This window comes from Mytilus californianus, unplaced genomic scaffold (genome assembly GCF_021869535.1).
Source record: "Mytilus californianus isolate M0D057914Y unplaced genomic scaffold, xbMytCali1.0.p SCAF_7, whole genome shotgun sequence".
Lineage (NCBI taxonomy): Eukaryota > Metazoa > Mollusca > Bivalvia > Mytilida > Mytilidae > Mytilus > Mytilus californianus.
Window position 1 is genome coordinate 76,831,128 of NW_026262723.1, and position 18,129 is coordinate 76,849,256.

The window sequence follows — 18,129 nt, forward strand, 5'->3', positions numbered from 1 at the left end:
CACCAGGAAAATGACCATTGTTATATTATAGTTTGTTTCTGTGTGTGTTGCATTTTAGTGTTGTGTTTCTGTTGTGTCGTTGTTCTCCTCTTATATTTGATGTGTTTCCCTCAGTTTTAGTTCGTAACCCCGATTTGTTTTTTTCTCAATTGATTTATGAATTTCGAATAGCGGTATACTACTGTTGCCTTTATTTTGCAGCTGAACTTATTCCGAGTGGACTTGGAAACCGTTAGATGCAAGTCAACAGCACTTCATGGTGTTGTAGGCCTTTGTTTCTTATTGATACTAAGCGTTTAAGTTTTGCAATATGTGGGAGGGAAAGTTTTGGTTTGGTTTTTTTTTTTTGGGGGGGGGGGGGGGGAGGGGTAAAAGGAGGGTGAACTAAAAAAAAAAATAATTTCAAATGGTCTCAACTTGAAAACTAATGAAAATAATGATAAGGGGTCTTCAGTAATTATTGTAAGACTAAATGGCATGATTTGGTTGGGGAAAGGGGTGGGGAGTAATTTCTGCTTGATATGTTTCATTTTCAGCATTTTTCAGTGTTACTTATTCTATTAACCTACATTGTATTTTCAGTATACTTATATCGAGCGCATGCCCCCCAGACCTGGCAAGTAAGCCTGGGTCTGGGAAACCCCTGCCCAAATTTTTTTGAAGTGTGTTCCAGCATTATACAGGCCCTGGGGGATACAATACAGCTTCATTTTTTAATGGTACTTTCGTCACATCTTCTGACCTAGTATTTCCTGGGTTACAATTTTTAGGGGTAGGGGAATTTAATTGCTGTTCGTTTGGGAGACTTTCGTAACAGCATCCTGTTACAATGATATCTTGTTCTTTAATGTTTCATGATGAGGTAAGTTTTATAGAAATTAGAAAAGCCATGATGTATTGTGGAATGATGCATAATGGCTGAACATGTCAATATAATAGTTGACCTCATTTTCATGGATAGCTGACTAATGCTTTATTGACTAAGTTTACAACTGTCTCTATGACCTTGAGGTACCGTTCTCGCCTGTAGTGAAGAAGTCTTAGGTTCAATCCTCACCTGGGTCTAACAAAAGATTTTAAAAACTGGTATTTGCTGCCAATCACGAAATATTTGCAAGTAAGATCAAAGTAAGAATAATGTGTCAGGGTAGGGCAACATTTCTTTTGTGGATTGTTACCTTGTATACCAATCCAGCCTGCCCTTAAAATCACTGACTCTTGTTTCTATCAATGGGAAGGTTGACTATCAATGTATTATAGATTATTATAGATTGAAATTCGACCTACCCATTGATAGAAACAAGTGCATTTGGTTAAAATATAAAGCAAGGTATATTCAAGGTGCATGTTATATTTGTCACTGGACATTATTCGTTATCAATTAATTAGTTTTCATGATGTCATTTTTTTCTTCAAAACATTTAAATGATAGACTTGATAGAATGTTTTGTTGGTGGACTCACGGTAGTGGATATCACTGGTAATATTGAGTCAGCAGTCTCTTAAAATGAAGAACCATGATAAATTAATTAACGTTAATGTATCCTGCTGATGGTGTTCAGGCACTGAAACGCTGAATTCTGAGCTTAATTTCAGGTATAGATTCTATAAGATTAAGGATGGCAATAATGAAAAGCAATAAATTTGAGGCATATTCAGACTACAATGCCAAAGTTGAACTAGCAACCCAGGAAAACACATGTGTCACGTGATTATTTAGGTCATTACAAATAAATGGAGATGCAAGATCAACACAATCGAACATTTAACACAATAACGCCAATAAAAGTCATCTAGACACCATCAAACAGTGCCTATATAGTCAAAGCTCTAAATCGTTCCTTAGTTATAAAAATATCTAGTTTTAAAGGTGCTGCCTTATTTTCAAGGCTTGTTCAGTATCTAGGGTTAGCACATCTTCCTTGTTACTTTACATGATAGAACAAATAGATTGAGCTTTGTGGCGTAGATGGCTGATGATAAGTTTAAATACATTGAAATGTTGGATAAGTCTCAATGTCATCACCCCAACAAAATTGAAAAATAAATAGATGATTGATTGTTGTTTGCTTATCTTCCAGTGGCAAATAGCTCAGGCATACCCAGGACAAGAACAAAACAATAAGAAATACAAAAGGGAGGCGCTGCCATAATGGACTACCAGTATGAAGGATGGCAAATTTACTTACTGGAAATGGGCATGCAACTCGGGTTGCCATGTCTTCTAAATTTTCTGATTTTCAATGGACTTCCAATATTTTCTTCTCTTGGGCAAAATTTCATATATCCTATATTTGACCCCAAAAAGGGGGGAAAAGAATGATGTGGGTCAAAATAAGAAAGCTTCGTCCTAAGTTCTTTGATTAAAGAATTAAATTAAAGATATGTTTGGAACATGGGTAAGACTGTAGCAGTTAATCAGAAATAAAAGTTAGTGTTAGTTATCGTATTTTCTAAATATCTAAATTCATTTGATGAAACTGTAAAATACAATCATACACAGGTTATTATTTCTGGCGTTGAAAAAATAAAAATCAATTTATGATATCATCTGTAACTGACCATTTTTCCTGTTGATCTAGTATGAGATATTTTTGTGGAGGAACAAAATTTAACCTTTCTTTGGGAATTACTTAAGATGGTAATAATGATTATGTGACTTAGCTGATTCAACCTTTTTCTCAGATTTTTGCTCTCGTTTCAAAAAAAATTCTGCTGAAAATTCATGACATTTTTATATCGGCCTCTGGATTTCAAAATGGATTTCATACCACTATGTCATGAAAACAAGATTGAAATACTCCCATTTTTGACTACAAAATCATGCTCTTTTGTTTTGATGTCGTTCGATGGACTTCCAAGTAGATTCCGTACAATGTTGTAAAAAAAGGTTGAAATACTATATCTGCTGGCTCAGAAACCATGGTCTCTTTTGTTCTAATATCGGTAGCTGGACTTCCAAGTAGATTTTATGCAGCAGAGAAAGTACAGAAATGAGAAGCTAGAGCAGCCACGAATCAGATTTAGTATTTATAATTATCCAAAAAGTCCATTTCGCTTACCTTAACATGTGGTACTGTCTAGATAGCAACTTTCCAAGCCTATCAAGCCGGTCTTATGTACTACCTAATTTCGCCATTATTTAACCCAATACTGGCCAGGTTCTTAGATTGCCAACCAGGATTCATTGCTTCTCTTTATGTAGCCAACATTAAGCACTTGTTGATAAACAGTTTTTGGCATTTTACAGAGTCTGCGAATCTTAATTCTTTGAAATTCGGACAGATTTAGATTCTGAGTTCAGCGGTCAAATATAACTTCGTGTATTTATTTCAATAGACAGATGCTCGAATGTAGTCTTTATTGCGCCAAAATTTGATACAATTTGTTTGACTTGCATGGTCCGATATGTGAACTGATATTGTTGAACAGTTAGGAAATTTCTGCCCTATGGATTTGATATATATGTTTTCTTCTGTTCTTATTACTGCCAAGGATTTGTATTAAGTACTATACAAATCCTTGGCAGTAATAAGAACAGAAGAAAACATATATATCAATTCCAAAGTATTACTATACAAATCCTTGTTACTGCCGAGTAGCTCTACTCATATCTTTATCAAGTTTAAATTTTCCAAAAAAACTTATAAAAATAGAAAGAAAGAATAATATTTACACTATTGTATCTGTTAAACGAACTTGTACAACTATGACCATGCATTCTTAAACTCGGGGATTCCACCAAGATGCGTTTAAAGCTTACATGTAAATCATAAAAGGAATTATGGACAGTCAAAACAGAAAATCGTTCCGGACGCAGAATCCCAAAAGGGTCTACGGTCATTAGCGTTAAACTTTCAAATACTAGTAATATAGGATAATATAGTTGTGCGACCACTTTTTCAAAAGTAAAAATGATGTACAAAACAAAACAATAAATTAAGTTGATATTGAGAGAATGTCAAATGAAAGAGATCAAATATTAGTATAATAGTATATGAGTAAACACTAATATAAAGATGATGGATAACTCAGAGACATACACCCCAAGAACAAAAAACATCGTTTCCCATTTCATACCAGCATGCACACATAGAGGAATAAAGGATTCTTAAAAAAGAATAATTGATGGACGGACGACAGCATTTTTGTTGCAGGTTGGCAGATCAAACACTATTTTGAAACTAGCCCAGATAAGATGTTTGATAGAGAAAGAAGGGAACATTTGGAGACAAAAGAAAACAGATGGACAGCAAGTAATGCAAAATACTTGTTTTTTTCCAGCTATGCTGAAACTGCATTAGGAATATTGCCACGACCATCCATAGGCGTTTAGTTTCAAAATCCTGTTTTAGATAATATACTGGTGTCATTTCAAATACTAGCATTATAAACCAAGGTGTAACGAAGCAAACACGTGCGTAAAAAGGCCAAAATCGCATCAACTCGAAACGGAGTGCATGGGACCAAGGTGAACATCTGTTATCCGTGCATCGCCCATTGTGCGATTCCAAAGTCGTATCCCCGGTCAGGAACATGACAAATTGTAAATAATGTGATATAGAAGAGAGTGCACGTGTCGGATCAATGTCACACTAAAGTATGTGCGCACGTACAATTGGTTTAACTAAAACTTCAAATTTCTGTTGGGAGGAGTTACTAATGGTTTGATATACATGTACTAAAATGGAAAGATAACAAAAGAAAATTGAAATTATGGCGTTTATATCAGTGTAATATCTACAAAAATTACAAAAAGCTGGACCATTTGTGTCTCTATAGTAAAGTTTAAGTAGATGTTTAACAAATTCTTAAAAAAACAAACTAAAAAAAAAAACACACAAATATTCTGATCATTCTCCGTTAATATTCAAGTTATTTTCGTCCTAAAATACACTCTAATCTTGAACAGGGTGTTGTTGGTCCTGGTTGGTGCAAATTCATAACAGTCGACCAGAAATCCATTCTATTTCCATACAAATTGCTTTTGATGACAGTATTCAAATCCAACAAGGCATACTTCTTTGTTATTTCAGTATACGTTGGCCAGTGCACTAATCCAGGACCATTCACATTCCTAAAACAAATAATTAAACATAAATTTTAAAATATATTTTAATGACTGTCGATTTAGACGTTTTCAATCTTAAAAAGTACGGAGACAAGCTGGTCAATGATTGGGTATGCAGAGCTTACCTTTCGAATACTAGTGGGAAAATATTGCATTAATGCGTTGTTACTTAATTAGCATGTCTACATGTAAGCAAGGATTTGTAAAGTCTTACTATACAATTCATTGATGAAAGGATGCAAATATAAATTTGTGTAAGCATGCAATATGACCATGTCAGCGATTATGATTCTAAGTTGATTTAATACTAAATGGTGTTTTTTTATTACTCGTCCCGAGCTGCAATCGGAAGTCATACAATATAAAAAGAATGTGTTAATCTATTATTTTTGCACCATTTCTATGGCAGCCGCTTGATTACTAATACACTTTATAAACTTGCCCCGTTTTAGCAAAATTACTCCAATACTTCATAAGCATTGTTCCAATTATCCTGTCTGCTGTTGTCAAATTTGATTCTTGTCCTCTGAATGGAAAGAGAAAATACAAATCAGCTCCGTGACCATTGGCTTTGTACCAGGGAAACAAGGCACTCATCTGTTTGGAGAACATCGAGTGGGGTTTAAAACTGTACAGATACTGTTTTATGTTTTGGTTTCCACTGGCATGAAATTTCAAACTAAGTATCTCGGGAAAATAAAAGAACAAATCACTGTACAAATTCACAACATTCAAAGCTTGTTCCTTTTGAGAAATACTAGATGAATACTGTTTGTTTATATCAGATTCCAAAGCTGACATATTGTTGAAATATTGCTTTACAACAACTGGAATAATGTGATTTCGAAAATAATCGGAAGGTATTCCCTCAGAAATATTGAAAGAAAGTTTGCTTTGTACTTCCTTTATTCCATATGCTATTGCTAGCACTTCTAATTCACAGCCTCCAAAAATAACATCTAATGATTTGTAAAATTCAAGACCCGGTGATTGTCTACCATATAGAATATTTTGTGGCGATTGTTTAAGAAACACTCCATCAATAACAGGAGCAAATGGAATATCAAAATACACATCCGTAGAATTATTGATGGTATATGTAGTTTTGGATATTGCATTGAAGGCCTCAAGTAGCTGTCTAACAGTTTTATTTCTCAAACAGGTCAAAGTCTCATTTGTTAGACTGTCATTGCAATGGACTGTCCTAGAAAATAACTTCGCCTTTTTTCTAGCAGCTGTAGACATGGCTATAACTGAATTACTCGCACCACTTTGTGCGATCACTCGATGGAAGAGTCCTTTGTTTGCTGGATTTAAAGCTTGTAGTGCCACGCTAAAAGCACCTGCAGATTGACCAGCTATTGTTACAGAATTTGGATCCCCTCCAAAACTTTCAATATTGTCATGAACCCATTTAATCGCCATTTGTTGGTCCCAGAGTCCGTAATTTCCGAGTGCTACATCGTCCATAGTGCTGAAAAATCCAAAAACTCCTAATCTGTAATTTATTGTTACCACAATTACATCACCAATGCCACTGAGATACGAACCGTCATAAAACATTCCTTGTCCAAGATAATATCCCCCTCCGTGGACCCATATGATAACGGATTTTGCATTCGACTCTGAAAATCCGGAAGGAACATATATGTTGAGTACTAAACAGTCTTCTGATGTATTTGTATTTGGTACGTATTGATCTACAATCCCATTCACTGATTGGATACAAGATGGTCCAAAACGGGTGGCATCATAAATATCACTCCATGAGCCATAAGGAACGGGCTGATGGAATCTAAGACCGCCCACGGGTGGTTTTGCGAATGGTATATTCCTAAATTCATTGTAGTTCCTTGAATAGTTATTAAATGTGAATGAGGAAGAAATACCTTTTACGTAACCCAGCTTGGTCTTGAGAATTACTGTACTATTACCAAACACAGATGTAAACATCCCCAGAAATAGTAAAACAATTCTTGCCATACCTTTTCTTATCGTTCTGAAAAGATGCATACATAAATAAAGTGTGAAATTTTATTATTACTTAAAATTTTAGTTTGATATTTGAATAAAGGGATTCAGAGGATACATAGCCCTGTTGGTCTCATACAAATAAAGAGTTGTGTTTTTTTTTCTTTCAAAAACAAGCGCTGGAGATGTTAAGTCAAACGCTGTAGATACTAAGTCCAGCACTGAAGATGTAAACCCCAGCGCTGCAAATGTAAAGTCTAGTTCTGTAGATACATAAAAAAAGTCTAGTGCTGGAGATGAAAAGTCGGGCGTTGTAGATACCAAGTCAAGTGCTATGAATCTACAGGGCTGGACTTTAAAATCTCCAGCGCTGGACTTTAAATCTACAGCGCTGGACTTAATGTATTCAGCGCTCGGCTATACATCTCCATCACTAGACTTGGTATACACCTAAAGTACTAGTCTGTCATATATTTTTTTACTGTTGATTGTTTTATCATATACATGACTTGGGTCTCTCGTTTGATTTGATTAACATTTTGTCATGTAAGGGTCTTTTATAGCTGTAACTTACTATACGGTATATGTTTTACTCAATGTTCAAGACCGTTCGGCGACCTTTGTACTATCGAACGACGCAAAACTGATCTTGAATAAAAATGGTTTGATACAAACGACAACTCGTCTAAATTACCCTTCTACCAGAAAAACTTGTAAATTTGGCACAAAAGCAAAACGAAAAGATCGCTAATAGGTACAAAGAGAACCAGTAGCTATGAATTGGTCACTGAAAATGGCAGATATAATAATATCTAAAAGCGAAATGCATTTATTTCATTTTGTTTTCAACAATTCAATTATAATATTTTACTGACGAGAAACTTAATTTCTGGAACTATCGCAAACAGTTAAGTTAAGTCGTAAATGCATTTATTTTATTTTCTTTTCAACAATTCAATTATAATATTTTATTGACGAGAAACTTAATTTCTGGAACTATCGCAAACAGTTAAGTTAAGTTAAGCCTTTTTCAACTGATTTTTGTCTCGCCTGCAACGAAAGTCGCAGTATGCGAGACATAGGTATTACTATCCGGCGGCGGCGGTGGCGGCGGCGGTGGCGGCGGTGGCGGCGGCGGTGGCGGTGGCGGTGGCGGCGGCGGCGGCGTAAACTGTTTGTATAAAGCTTTATATATCAGAAAGTAGAAGACCTGGATGCTTCATACCTTGTATGCAGATACCTTATGTTACGAAGTTTCCGTCTGTCATATGGCCATTGTCCTTGACCTCATTTTCATGGTTCAGTGACAGCTTGAAAAAAAATACAGTTTTTTTGTCATGTGAATTTCTCACTTATTATGAGTAATATGATTTTATAAACTATATTTGGTATATGGGTTCCTTGCAACGTCTACATGTCCGTCAGACAGGGTTAACCTGACCTCGACCTCAATTCATGGATCAATGATCAAGGTTTAAGTTACGTGATTGGGTCCGTTTCTCAGATACTACAAACAGCAGGTCAACTATATGTGGTGTATGGAATGATTGTAAGGGGTACATGTCAGACTGGCAGGTTTCATCTGACCTTGACCTCATTTTCATGGTTCATTGGTCATTGTTAATTTTTTGTGTTTTGATCTGTTTTCAAGTACTATAAGCAATAAGTCAACGATATTTGGTTTATGGAATGATGTAAGGTGTACATGTCTGTCTAGCCAGTATCATCTGACCTTGACCTCATTTCTATGGTTCATTGGTTAACATTAAGTTTTTGTGTTTTGGTCTGTTTTTCAATTACCATAAGCAATGGGTCAACTATATTTGGTGTATGGAATAATTGTAAGGTGTACATGTCTGTGTTACAGTTTTTATCTGACCTTGACCTCATTGTCATGGATCTTTAAAAATGTTAAGTTTATGTGATACTTGTAGTAAAACCTTTATCTTTATGACTTTCAACATAAAATCAATGGTCAGTAAAACAAGCGATACAGTTCAGCGTGTGCACTCTTGTTATAGTTTGTTCTTATGGTGTGCTGTTACACCACTGACCCAGGTCAGGGGAGGGTTCAGCGCTCACAAACATGTTTAACCCCGCCACATTCTTTATACGCCTATCCCAAGGCAAGAGCCTGTAGTTCAGTGGTTGTCGATGGTTCATGTCTGTCATATTTGTTTTTCGTAAATTGTTTTGTTATAAATAGGGCCGTTAGTTTTCTCAATTAAATTTTTTCATATTTTTCATGTCGGGACCTTTTATAGCCGACTATGCGGTACGGGTTTTGCTCATTGTTGACGGCCGTATGGTTGCCTATAATTGCTTACATCCACTTCATTTTAACTTTGATGGATAGTTGTCTCATTGGCAATCATACCACATCTCCTTATTTTTATAATTTATATTTAGCAATGCCCATTAATATTTTGGTCGATTATTATCACTGGAAAAAAAAAAAACAGTACACTTACAGCGTTGTCATCCAATCCCGTATAAACTGTGCGTTCCAGTCAACAGTCCGATGAAATCATAACAGATAAAATCAGTGATATCCAAATGACTAATTCAAATCTTATCCTCTTATCATAAGTAGCACAGGTTTTTGTATCACTTAAATAACAAATTTACTAAACACCAGAGTTATTTTAAAATTGACGATTACTGATAGTATCAGTTTATTCATCTCAGAACGTAAATATAGTTGTCTTTATTTGTTAGGACGACCCCCTTGCCTCGCAAAATTCCACAAAATTTAAAAACGGGTAAAGTATAAGATATTTAATTTTGAATTGCACTAAACGGTTCTGAATTTCGACATGTTGGTCCTTTCGTCTAGTTTCCGTCGACCAGTATTCGACAATCGATTGAATATTGTTGTAGGATTATTCAATTGTTGTAGGATTTTTCCTTTCAGATGTAATTCACTTTATTTCTTCAATCAATCCTTTATTCTTAGAGTTGATTAAATTTCGATCGTGTAAGAGTTTATCAATTCAATCAACTGTCTCGTCTTGTTTTCGAGATTCACGATCGTAGCATTAGTATTCAATCGCTACGGTCGGTCAAGAGTTGATAAATGCAATCAACTGTCTCAACTGATTTTCAAAGGGTCACGATCATATTGATCTTATTCAACCATTTCGACCAGTAATAAGAGTTGATAAATTCAAACAACTGTTTCATCTGGATTTCAATGGTCACGGTTGTATCGATCGTATTCAATCGTTACGACCGTTCAAGGGTATATCAATTCAGTCTGATTTTCAAGGGTCATCATTGTATCAATCGTATTCAATCGTTAAGATCGTTTAAGAGTTGATCAATTCAATCGTTAAGATCATTTAAGAGGTGATGAATTCAATAAACTGTCCCCTCTCGTTTTCAAGGGCCACCCTTTTATCTATCGTATTCAATCTATACGATCGTTCAACAGTTGAACAATTTGGTTTTCAAGATCCACGATCGTATCAATCGTATGTAAACGTTACGATCATTTAAATGTTGACCAATTTAATAAACTGTCTCTTCTAGTTTTCAAGGGTCACGATTTTATAGATCGTATTCAATCGTTACGAACAAATCAATCAACTAGCCGTCACATCTGGTTTGCAATGGCCACGGATCGTATTAATCGTATTCAATCGTTACGATCATTTAAGGGTTGATAAATTAAATCATCTGTCTCTTCTCCTTTTCAATACTTCCGATCATATATCGTATTCAAACGTTACGGTCGTTCAAGGATTAATCAATTCAGTCAACTATCTCATCTGGTTTTCAAGGGTCACGATCGTATCAATCGTATTCAGTCGTTAAAATCGTTAAAGAGTTGATCAATTCAATCAACTGCCTCTTCTCGTTTTCAAGGGTCACCTTTGTATTGATCGTATTCAATAATTACGATCTTTCAAGAATTAAACAATTTGGTTTGCAAGGGCCACGATCGTATCTAATTGTTACGATCGTTTAAGTGTTGATCAATTCAATCAACTGTCTTTTCTCGTTTTCAAGGGTCACGATTTGATCGACCCTCTTTAATCGTTACGATCGTTCAAGAGTTGGTAAATTCAATCAACTAGCTGTCACATCTGGTCTTCAATGGCCACGATCGTATCAATCGTATTCAATCGTTACAATCGTTCAAGGGTTAATCAATTCAATCAAATGTCTCATCATCTGGTTTTCAAGGGTAACAATCGTACCAATCGTACTTTATCGTGAAGATCGTTTAAGAAATGATCAATTCAATCAACTGTGTCTGCTAATTTTCAAGGGTCACCTTTGTATCGATCGTATTCAATCGTTACGATCGTTAAAGAGTTGAACGATCTCAATTTCAAGGACCGTGATCGTATCAATCGTATTTAATCCTTATGATCGTTTAAGTGTTGATCTATTCAATCACCTGTCTCTTTTCGTTTTCAATGGTCACGATTTGACCGATCATCTTTTATCGTTACGATCGTACATGTAAGAGTTGAACAATTCAATTAACTAGCTGTCTCATCTGTTTTTCAAGGGCCACGATCAATCGTATTAAATCGTTACAATCGTTCAAGAGTAAATTAATTAAATCAACTGTCTCTTCTCCTTTTCTATACTCCCGATCGTATCGATCGTATTCAATAGTTACGATCGATTAAGAGTTGATTAATTCAATCACCTGTCTCGTGTGATTTTCAAAGGTCACACTCATATCAATCATATTCAATCGTTACGATCGTTTAAATGTTGATCAATTCAATCAACTGTCTCTCGTGCGTTCAAGATTCACGATCGCATCGATTGTATTCCATCTTTACGGTCGTTTAAGGGTTGATCAAATCAATCAACTGACTCATGGGTTTTCACTATATATCTAGAGCGATAGTCGAGTGGCACATTGATGCTAAACAACATGTATATCTAGAGTAAAAATATGGTTTATTGGTATACATATGGTACAAATAAATGATATATATTTAAAGATCGAGGATTTATGATAATGAAGAGGAGGGACAATGGGGCTCAATATAGGGTCATGTCCTCCACCACAAAGAACTTGATATCGTCATGAATATGCATGCCACTGGACGTTAAACAAGCAATCAATCAAAGACGTGTACAATATCACATATATATGTTAGAAATATCAGAGGGTTTCTTATCGTCGAGTTGCAAGTTGCGAGTTGAAAAGGCCGAGTTGCGAGTTAAGAAAGTCGAGTTGTGAGTTAAGAAAGTCGAGTTACGAGTTAAGAAAGTCGAGTTGCGACATACGAAGGTCGAGTTGCGAGTTACGAAGGTCCACAATTTTGAGTTTCACTGCCAAAGAATAAATTTTGGGGTCCCTAACAAATATTGCCTCTGCAGCTCGATGCAGGACGTGACGGCCATACTGCCATGACGTCCATAGGATGAAACGGCCATACCCCGAAAAGATGAAACGGCCATATGACAAAAACGGCCATACTTTGTGAAGACGTATCGTCCATGGTTTTTTTTTTTTTTATATAGATGTTATATATGAATTATGTTGATACTTATAGATGGTTATTATAACTTTTAGATAAACTTTACTGTTTTTATATTATTTATCATGTTTAATTTTGTTATATCATTTGTTTAATCATTATATATATATCGTAAATGAATGTGTTTAATCTAATAAAATATTAAAATATCATATTGTTTTCTAAATTATTTTTTGATATCTTGCGTATAACAAACAGAACAAAATGAACAAATATGAATATATCCGAATGGGAGACTAATTTCTGTCAAAATTAAAACAATAAGTTCAGTTTGAAATATAAAACAAGGTAATCAAGTAATGATTAAGTTTGAAATTTAAGAAGATTGTTGATTGCTTATTATTACTTCTTTGATGAACACAAGTATTAATTATGCTTTTGTCAAGAAATTGTAATGGAAATACAATTCAAGATCACTATAAAAACACAACACCCAAGCTGAGTTCCAGCGGAGTGCAAACATACATTTGGTAGTGAAATTCTTGTAAAAATACAAGCTGTTTGAGCAGTCTTTTTGATGTACCGACCTTGCTTTATAAAAGTAACCAGAAATGTCGGTGGCACTCATTTGGAAAATTGCTGTTCATCAATGTCGTACCCTTGTGTGCTATGTGACCAGCAAGTCCGACCAAGACAACCTGCTCTCCAATGTGAGGATTGTGATAAATAGCAACACAGGCTTTGCAATACAGGTATTTACAAATTTATTATTAATTTCGTTTTTCCTTTGAATCATATTTCGTACTTTCGGTCATATTTTAGATACATTTTTTTTTTTTACTTTACTTTTGGTTAAGACGCTTTCCTGATAAGAATTAAATCTATATTTAAGTGTTATTTGCATTACACATTTGTCCAATAAATGGACCATAGGTATCAATTAATAGATATAAAAAGAAGATGTGGTATGATTGCGGTATGATTCCCAATGAGACAACTCTCCATCAGAGACCAAATGATACAGAAATTAACAACTAAAGGTCACCTTACTACGGCCTTAAACATTATTATCAGTGTATTAATATTACTTGACTGTAAAGAAATATATGTCATATTTTAATTTCTTGTTATTTCAGGTATATCAATTACTGATTACCGCCTGATGGTAAATGAAGAAGTCGACATTATTTTCCACTGTGCAGAATGTGTCCGCATACCACAAGATATGGAGGTTGAGGTACATATACGTTATTGTATTATTTCTTTAAATGTTGTGTGTTCGACAGAATTGTTTTAATTTCTTATCGTTTCTTTATTATTTTGAGAAGAAAAATTGTATTCAACCTAAATTTTTCATTTTTTGTGGTTGACTATTATTCCGAATAAGTCCTGTTATGCGAAAGGTCTCAAACCGTTATTTATGATTATGTATTATGACCTATAAAAAAAAGACCGATCATATATCATATTAATCCAATCATTGGGCGCGTGTCTCTGTTAAATACAAAGTATACACATTTCGGAGGTGTTAATCCTTTAATTAGTTTACGTGATTGCCAATTATCAAACAATGCATCACCCCCACCAGCACCAGCTTCTCCACAACCAGCACCACCATCACCCCCACCAGCATCCCCACAACCACTTGACGATACGCTACCAGACCATTCATTTGATATCACACTTGAATCCAGTTGTTGAGAGGTATTTGGTTTAATTAATCATATTTTTTATTATAGTCTCTTAATTTTTTATTACTATTTCAAATTAATTTAATGTAATAATTATTAATAAATTATTTTAAAATTAGTAATGTTATTTTCAGGCAAAAGAAGTTTTTAATAATTTTAAGTCAAACTAGTGTATATTGTAAATTTTAAATATAAAGGTGTAAAAATATGTTTATATGTATATGTTATATCTTAAAAGTCTCTCATAAATCTTTTTAAGATTGGTGCATACAATGCAATATTTTTAATGTTTTAAATTTATTTAAGTGAATCTCTTTTTATGTTTGTATGTGGTGAGACTATAATAAAATATTGAATCTGTTAAAGCCATCAAGATAATATCTCTAATTTGTAACTAAGTTTTGTTAAAGTTACAAATGTAATTTTCATTATTTTCAGTGATATTGAAGATCCAGAGCTTTCAGACTCATTTGTAGAAGACAGACCAGTAACCTTCGAGGTAGTGGAGAACGGTACGATGAAAAGAGCCGAAACTTCCAACCAGTAGCAATGAGAACCCATATGAATACCGCTTCATCATTTTTTTATTGCATTTTATAAAGTTATACTATGATCATATTTCAATCTTAAAATAAAATAACTTTACACATTAAATTTTTTTTAGTATCTATTGTGTTTAATTATTTTAGGATGGTAAAGTTAAAGTTATACTATCATCATATTTGAGTTAATATAAATATTAACATTAAAATTGTTTCGTTTTTATTCAAATTTTTAGTAATTATTGTGTTTATTTTAGGGTGGCATAGGCGTTTCAATGGCAAGGCTGCCCACAACCACCTCCATTTCTACAAGATTGTGCCAGCCTTCCAACAAGAAGCCAAGACCGTGTCCATCACACAGCAGCTTGTGAGTGAACAGCAACTCAGCCGATATCAACGAGACACATACAAGCAGCTTCAAGGCCGTCTAACTTCACTGTGGGACCAGTACGAGGAAGACAGTATCAGAACATCAGACTTTCTCCGTTCCGTGGGCCATCTGTATGCACCCCTGTTCCACAGCCAGATACCCTCCCAGAGTCCGACTCTGAAGATTCCGACATCGAGTCTGATTAAGTGTTAATTGTAGTGACTTGAGAACTTATTGGTTGTGCTTATTATGTGTATAGTGCTTTGTTAAAATAGTAACTTTAATGAGTTCATGAAGTAAATGATCATAATATAGTATATTTTGGTATGTTTAGTGCTTTTGTTTCAGTTGTGACTTTTATAACTGCATGTTTATGTTGTGACTTTTATAACTGCACGTTTATGTATTTTAGTGCTTTATGATATAGGTTATATGTGTGAATGTGAATATAAATGTTTGAATATTGGGTGAAATGTGTATGCAGTGGAATAAATGAATGAGTGACATGAGCATATGAGAGAAAAGGTGTGAGATTGTTAATTTAAAAAATGTATATAAGATGAATGTTCAATGGCATATGTATATATGTATGTTCTTACATTTCGATGTGTTTGATTTTCTACATGCCTGAACGAAAAGAATAATATATATGAGTGTTTTGTGTATGTATGATGTATGATATATATGTTTGTTGTATATTTGTTTATCTGTATGACTGAATGTATAAATAAAATATATTAAACATAAATATTATCTTTTTGTTTCTTATACTAGAGTATATTGGTATGATTGTCCATAATACAATTCTCCATCAACAAATGCACAAAAATGGGAACATTTAAATTGTCAACAAATAGTATTCAACACAATGAACAAACTTAAGCAAAAAGAACATTCAGTATGATAAAAATGAAACTGGCCATCTTTTATCATGTTATTAGGGTGCACATTCCTGTCAGATATTACGGGTAATTTGTTATGTTATTGGAAAGTTCTACAGTAGTCTCCGTCTTGGAAAGATGTTCAGCAAATGGAATGACTCTAAACTATAAGAAAGAAAAAAAATACAGAATTATTAAACTATGTACTGTCTGATGATCATGACAAATATAACTCGAACTTGATGAACTGCCTTCCTTAGAGTTAACCTTAACACTGAGTTCTGTTTTAAATTTCACCAAGACTGAGATTGAGAAGATTTTTATTGTTTAGAATAATATATTTTTTACAGATATAATAAAAAGATCTGTGACATGTGCTTGTATTTATATATCGTCATCGACAGCGACAGTCAACATTCCTACAGTTTTAACTTCATATAAAATAAGATGCCTTTATATCACATTACAATAAAAATGATTCAGTCTTCAGAAATTGTTTATAACTGATAATGAAGAAATAGTCAATATACTTACATAATATGGCCCCAACAAGTTGTAAACACGAGTGATGATGATCAAGCAAAGATAACTCTTACAAGAATAAATAAGATCTCTTGTACAGAAAAAAATACTACAAAATCATATTAATGTTATTATTATGAATAAATACTTATTTTATTATTATATTTTATGCTATAACCTCAATAAAAATTTTTTTTTAAAGTGTGGACGATACGTCTCACAATGTGTGGCCGATATGTCCCATGGACGATGTGACGGTATGGCCGAAACATCCCATGGCCGTCATGGAAGTATGGCCGTCGCGTCTCGAAAGCCTGCAGCTGCCCCAAAGAGCCCACTCTAAACGAAATCTGCAGAAGGGGTCTTTTACATATATGTACTATAGCTTAGTTGCTAACCTCCCTTTACGTTTAATATGATGGTGCTAGCTAGCCTATGAAATTTAATAATAATCAAACTACAAGCCATCCGCTGTATTTCAAAAGGCTATCTGTTTCTTCAGAAAATAACCATATTTTGCGTAGTGATTATGTAAGCAATCCATTCATTTTTTTTACACGAGACTCAGATGAAGTCCAACTTGTGACAACATAATCAACACTACTGTACAGTATTACAATTCTATAAGCAATCATCATTCAAAAATGTTAAAGAGGTACACAAAAAAATTAAAATATGTTTCCCCATTTTCACGCAACTCAGTCGACTTTCGTAACTCGTATTCGACTTTTATGACTCGCAACTCGACTCTTGTAACTCGCAACTCGACTTTCGTAACTCGCAACTCGACTTTCGTAACTTTTGTAACTCGCAACTCGATACTTGACAACAAGTGAATCTCGAAATATCAAGTATTCTGAATGGTTGACGGCCCCTTTCTTTACCCGTAAACATTGGCTTCGGAAAAGTTCGGAGATCGATTTATTTTAGCAGACGAATTTTTAGCCGGAAGTCACGTTACTTGCACGCAAACAAGATGGCGGAAGAAGACCGAAGTCTAGAAACATTGCTGAGTTAGTTTGTTTTGCGGACTTAACAGTTATTTTTGGGACTTTCTTTTACATTGTTCAATATTTTGAACTCATCAGGACAACTTTCTTGTGTCTTCATACGCAAATCAAATGCCACTACGGCGAAAAGCTCAAAAGTAAAGCCGACATACCTTTTACAGGATAATGATATATCATATGATATGTGGTTAACCTGAGTTTTTGAAATATTTTAATAACATATTACTAAAATTTCATAAAAAAATCATATGCAATAGTATAGTTCTGCAGTTTGTCTCCATTACCATTGACTGCAGGTGCAGGAGATAAACAGGTTAGACCATATAACTTGTTTGGGGATATGATCAGAGGCATATAATCAGGGAGCTGTAGAGGGCTAACCCTTTTGAAACTGGAAAGCTTTCTATTGTACACCATGTTGTTGCTGTTTATTACTGAAGTGCATGTACAAAATGTATGTAACCAAATCGACCTTCTGCCATTTATGCTCCTTTATATTATAAGCATGCACTACAAGAGTCTTGAAATTATTATCTAACATTAACCGTCATTCAGACCTTTGTAAATGAAAAGAGTAATTGTTACAAATACTTGCAATACATCAATAGTATTCACTAGAGT

At 34.3% G+C, this 18,129-nt stretch overlaps 2 protein-coding genes and 1 long non-coding RNA gene across 4 annotated transcripts in view; 1 reads left to right on the forward strand and 2 right to left on the reverse strand.

Moving 5' to 3' along the window:
• Nucleotides 1-5,069: 5,069 nt before the first annotated feature.
• Nucleotides 5,070-7,473, reverse strand: LOC127709527 (carboxylesterase 1F-like). Its single transcript, XM_052215132.1, has 3 exons — nt 7,466-7,473; nt 6,334-6,923; nt 5,070-5,077 (listed from the first exon to the last, which is right to left on the reverse strand). The coding sequence occupies exons 1-3, from the start codon at nt 7,471-7,473 to the stop codon at nt 5,070-5,072; spliced, it is 606 nt and encodes a 201-aa protein (XP_052071092.1).
• An 8,372-nt stretch (nt 7,474-15,845) lies between these two features.
• Nucleotides 15,846-16,806, reverse strand: LOC127709066 (uncharacterized). Its single transcript, XR_007985481.1, has 2 exons — nt 16,511-16,806; nt 15,846-16,141 (listed from the first exon to the last, which is right to left on the reverse strand). It is a non-coding gene; the product is annotated as an uncharacterized LOC127709066 (long non-coding RNA).
• Nucleotides 16,807-17,441: 635 nt separating this feature from the next.
• The window catches only part of LOC127709032 (ADP-ribosylation factor-binding protein GGA2-like), a 39,178-nt gene continuing 38,490 nt past the window's right edge, over nt 17,442-18,129 (forward strand). The window contains exon 1 of one of the 2 annotated variants that reach the window (XM_052214318.1): nt 17,442-17,511. In XM_052214318.1, coding sequence (XP_052070278.1) covers nt 17,475-17,511 — 37 coding nt within the window. In that variant the 5' untranslated portion in view covers nt 17,442-17,474. The remainder of the gene's footprint in view (nt 17,512-18,129) is intronic. The other variant, XM_052214319.1, reaches the window with a different exon arrangement.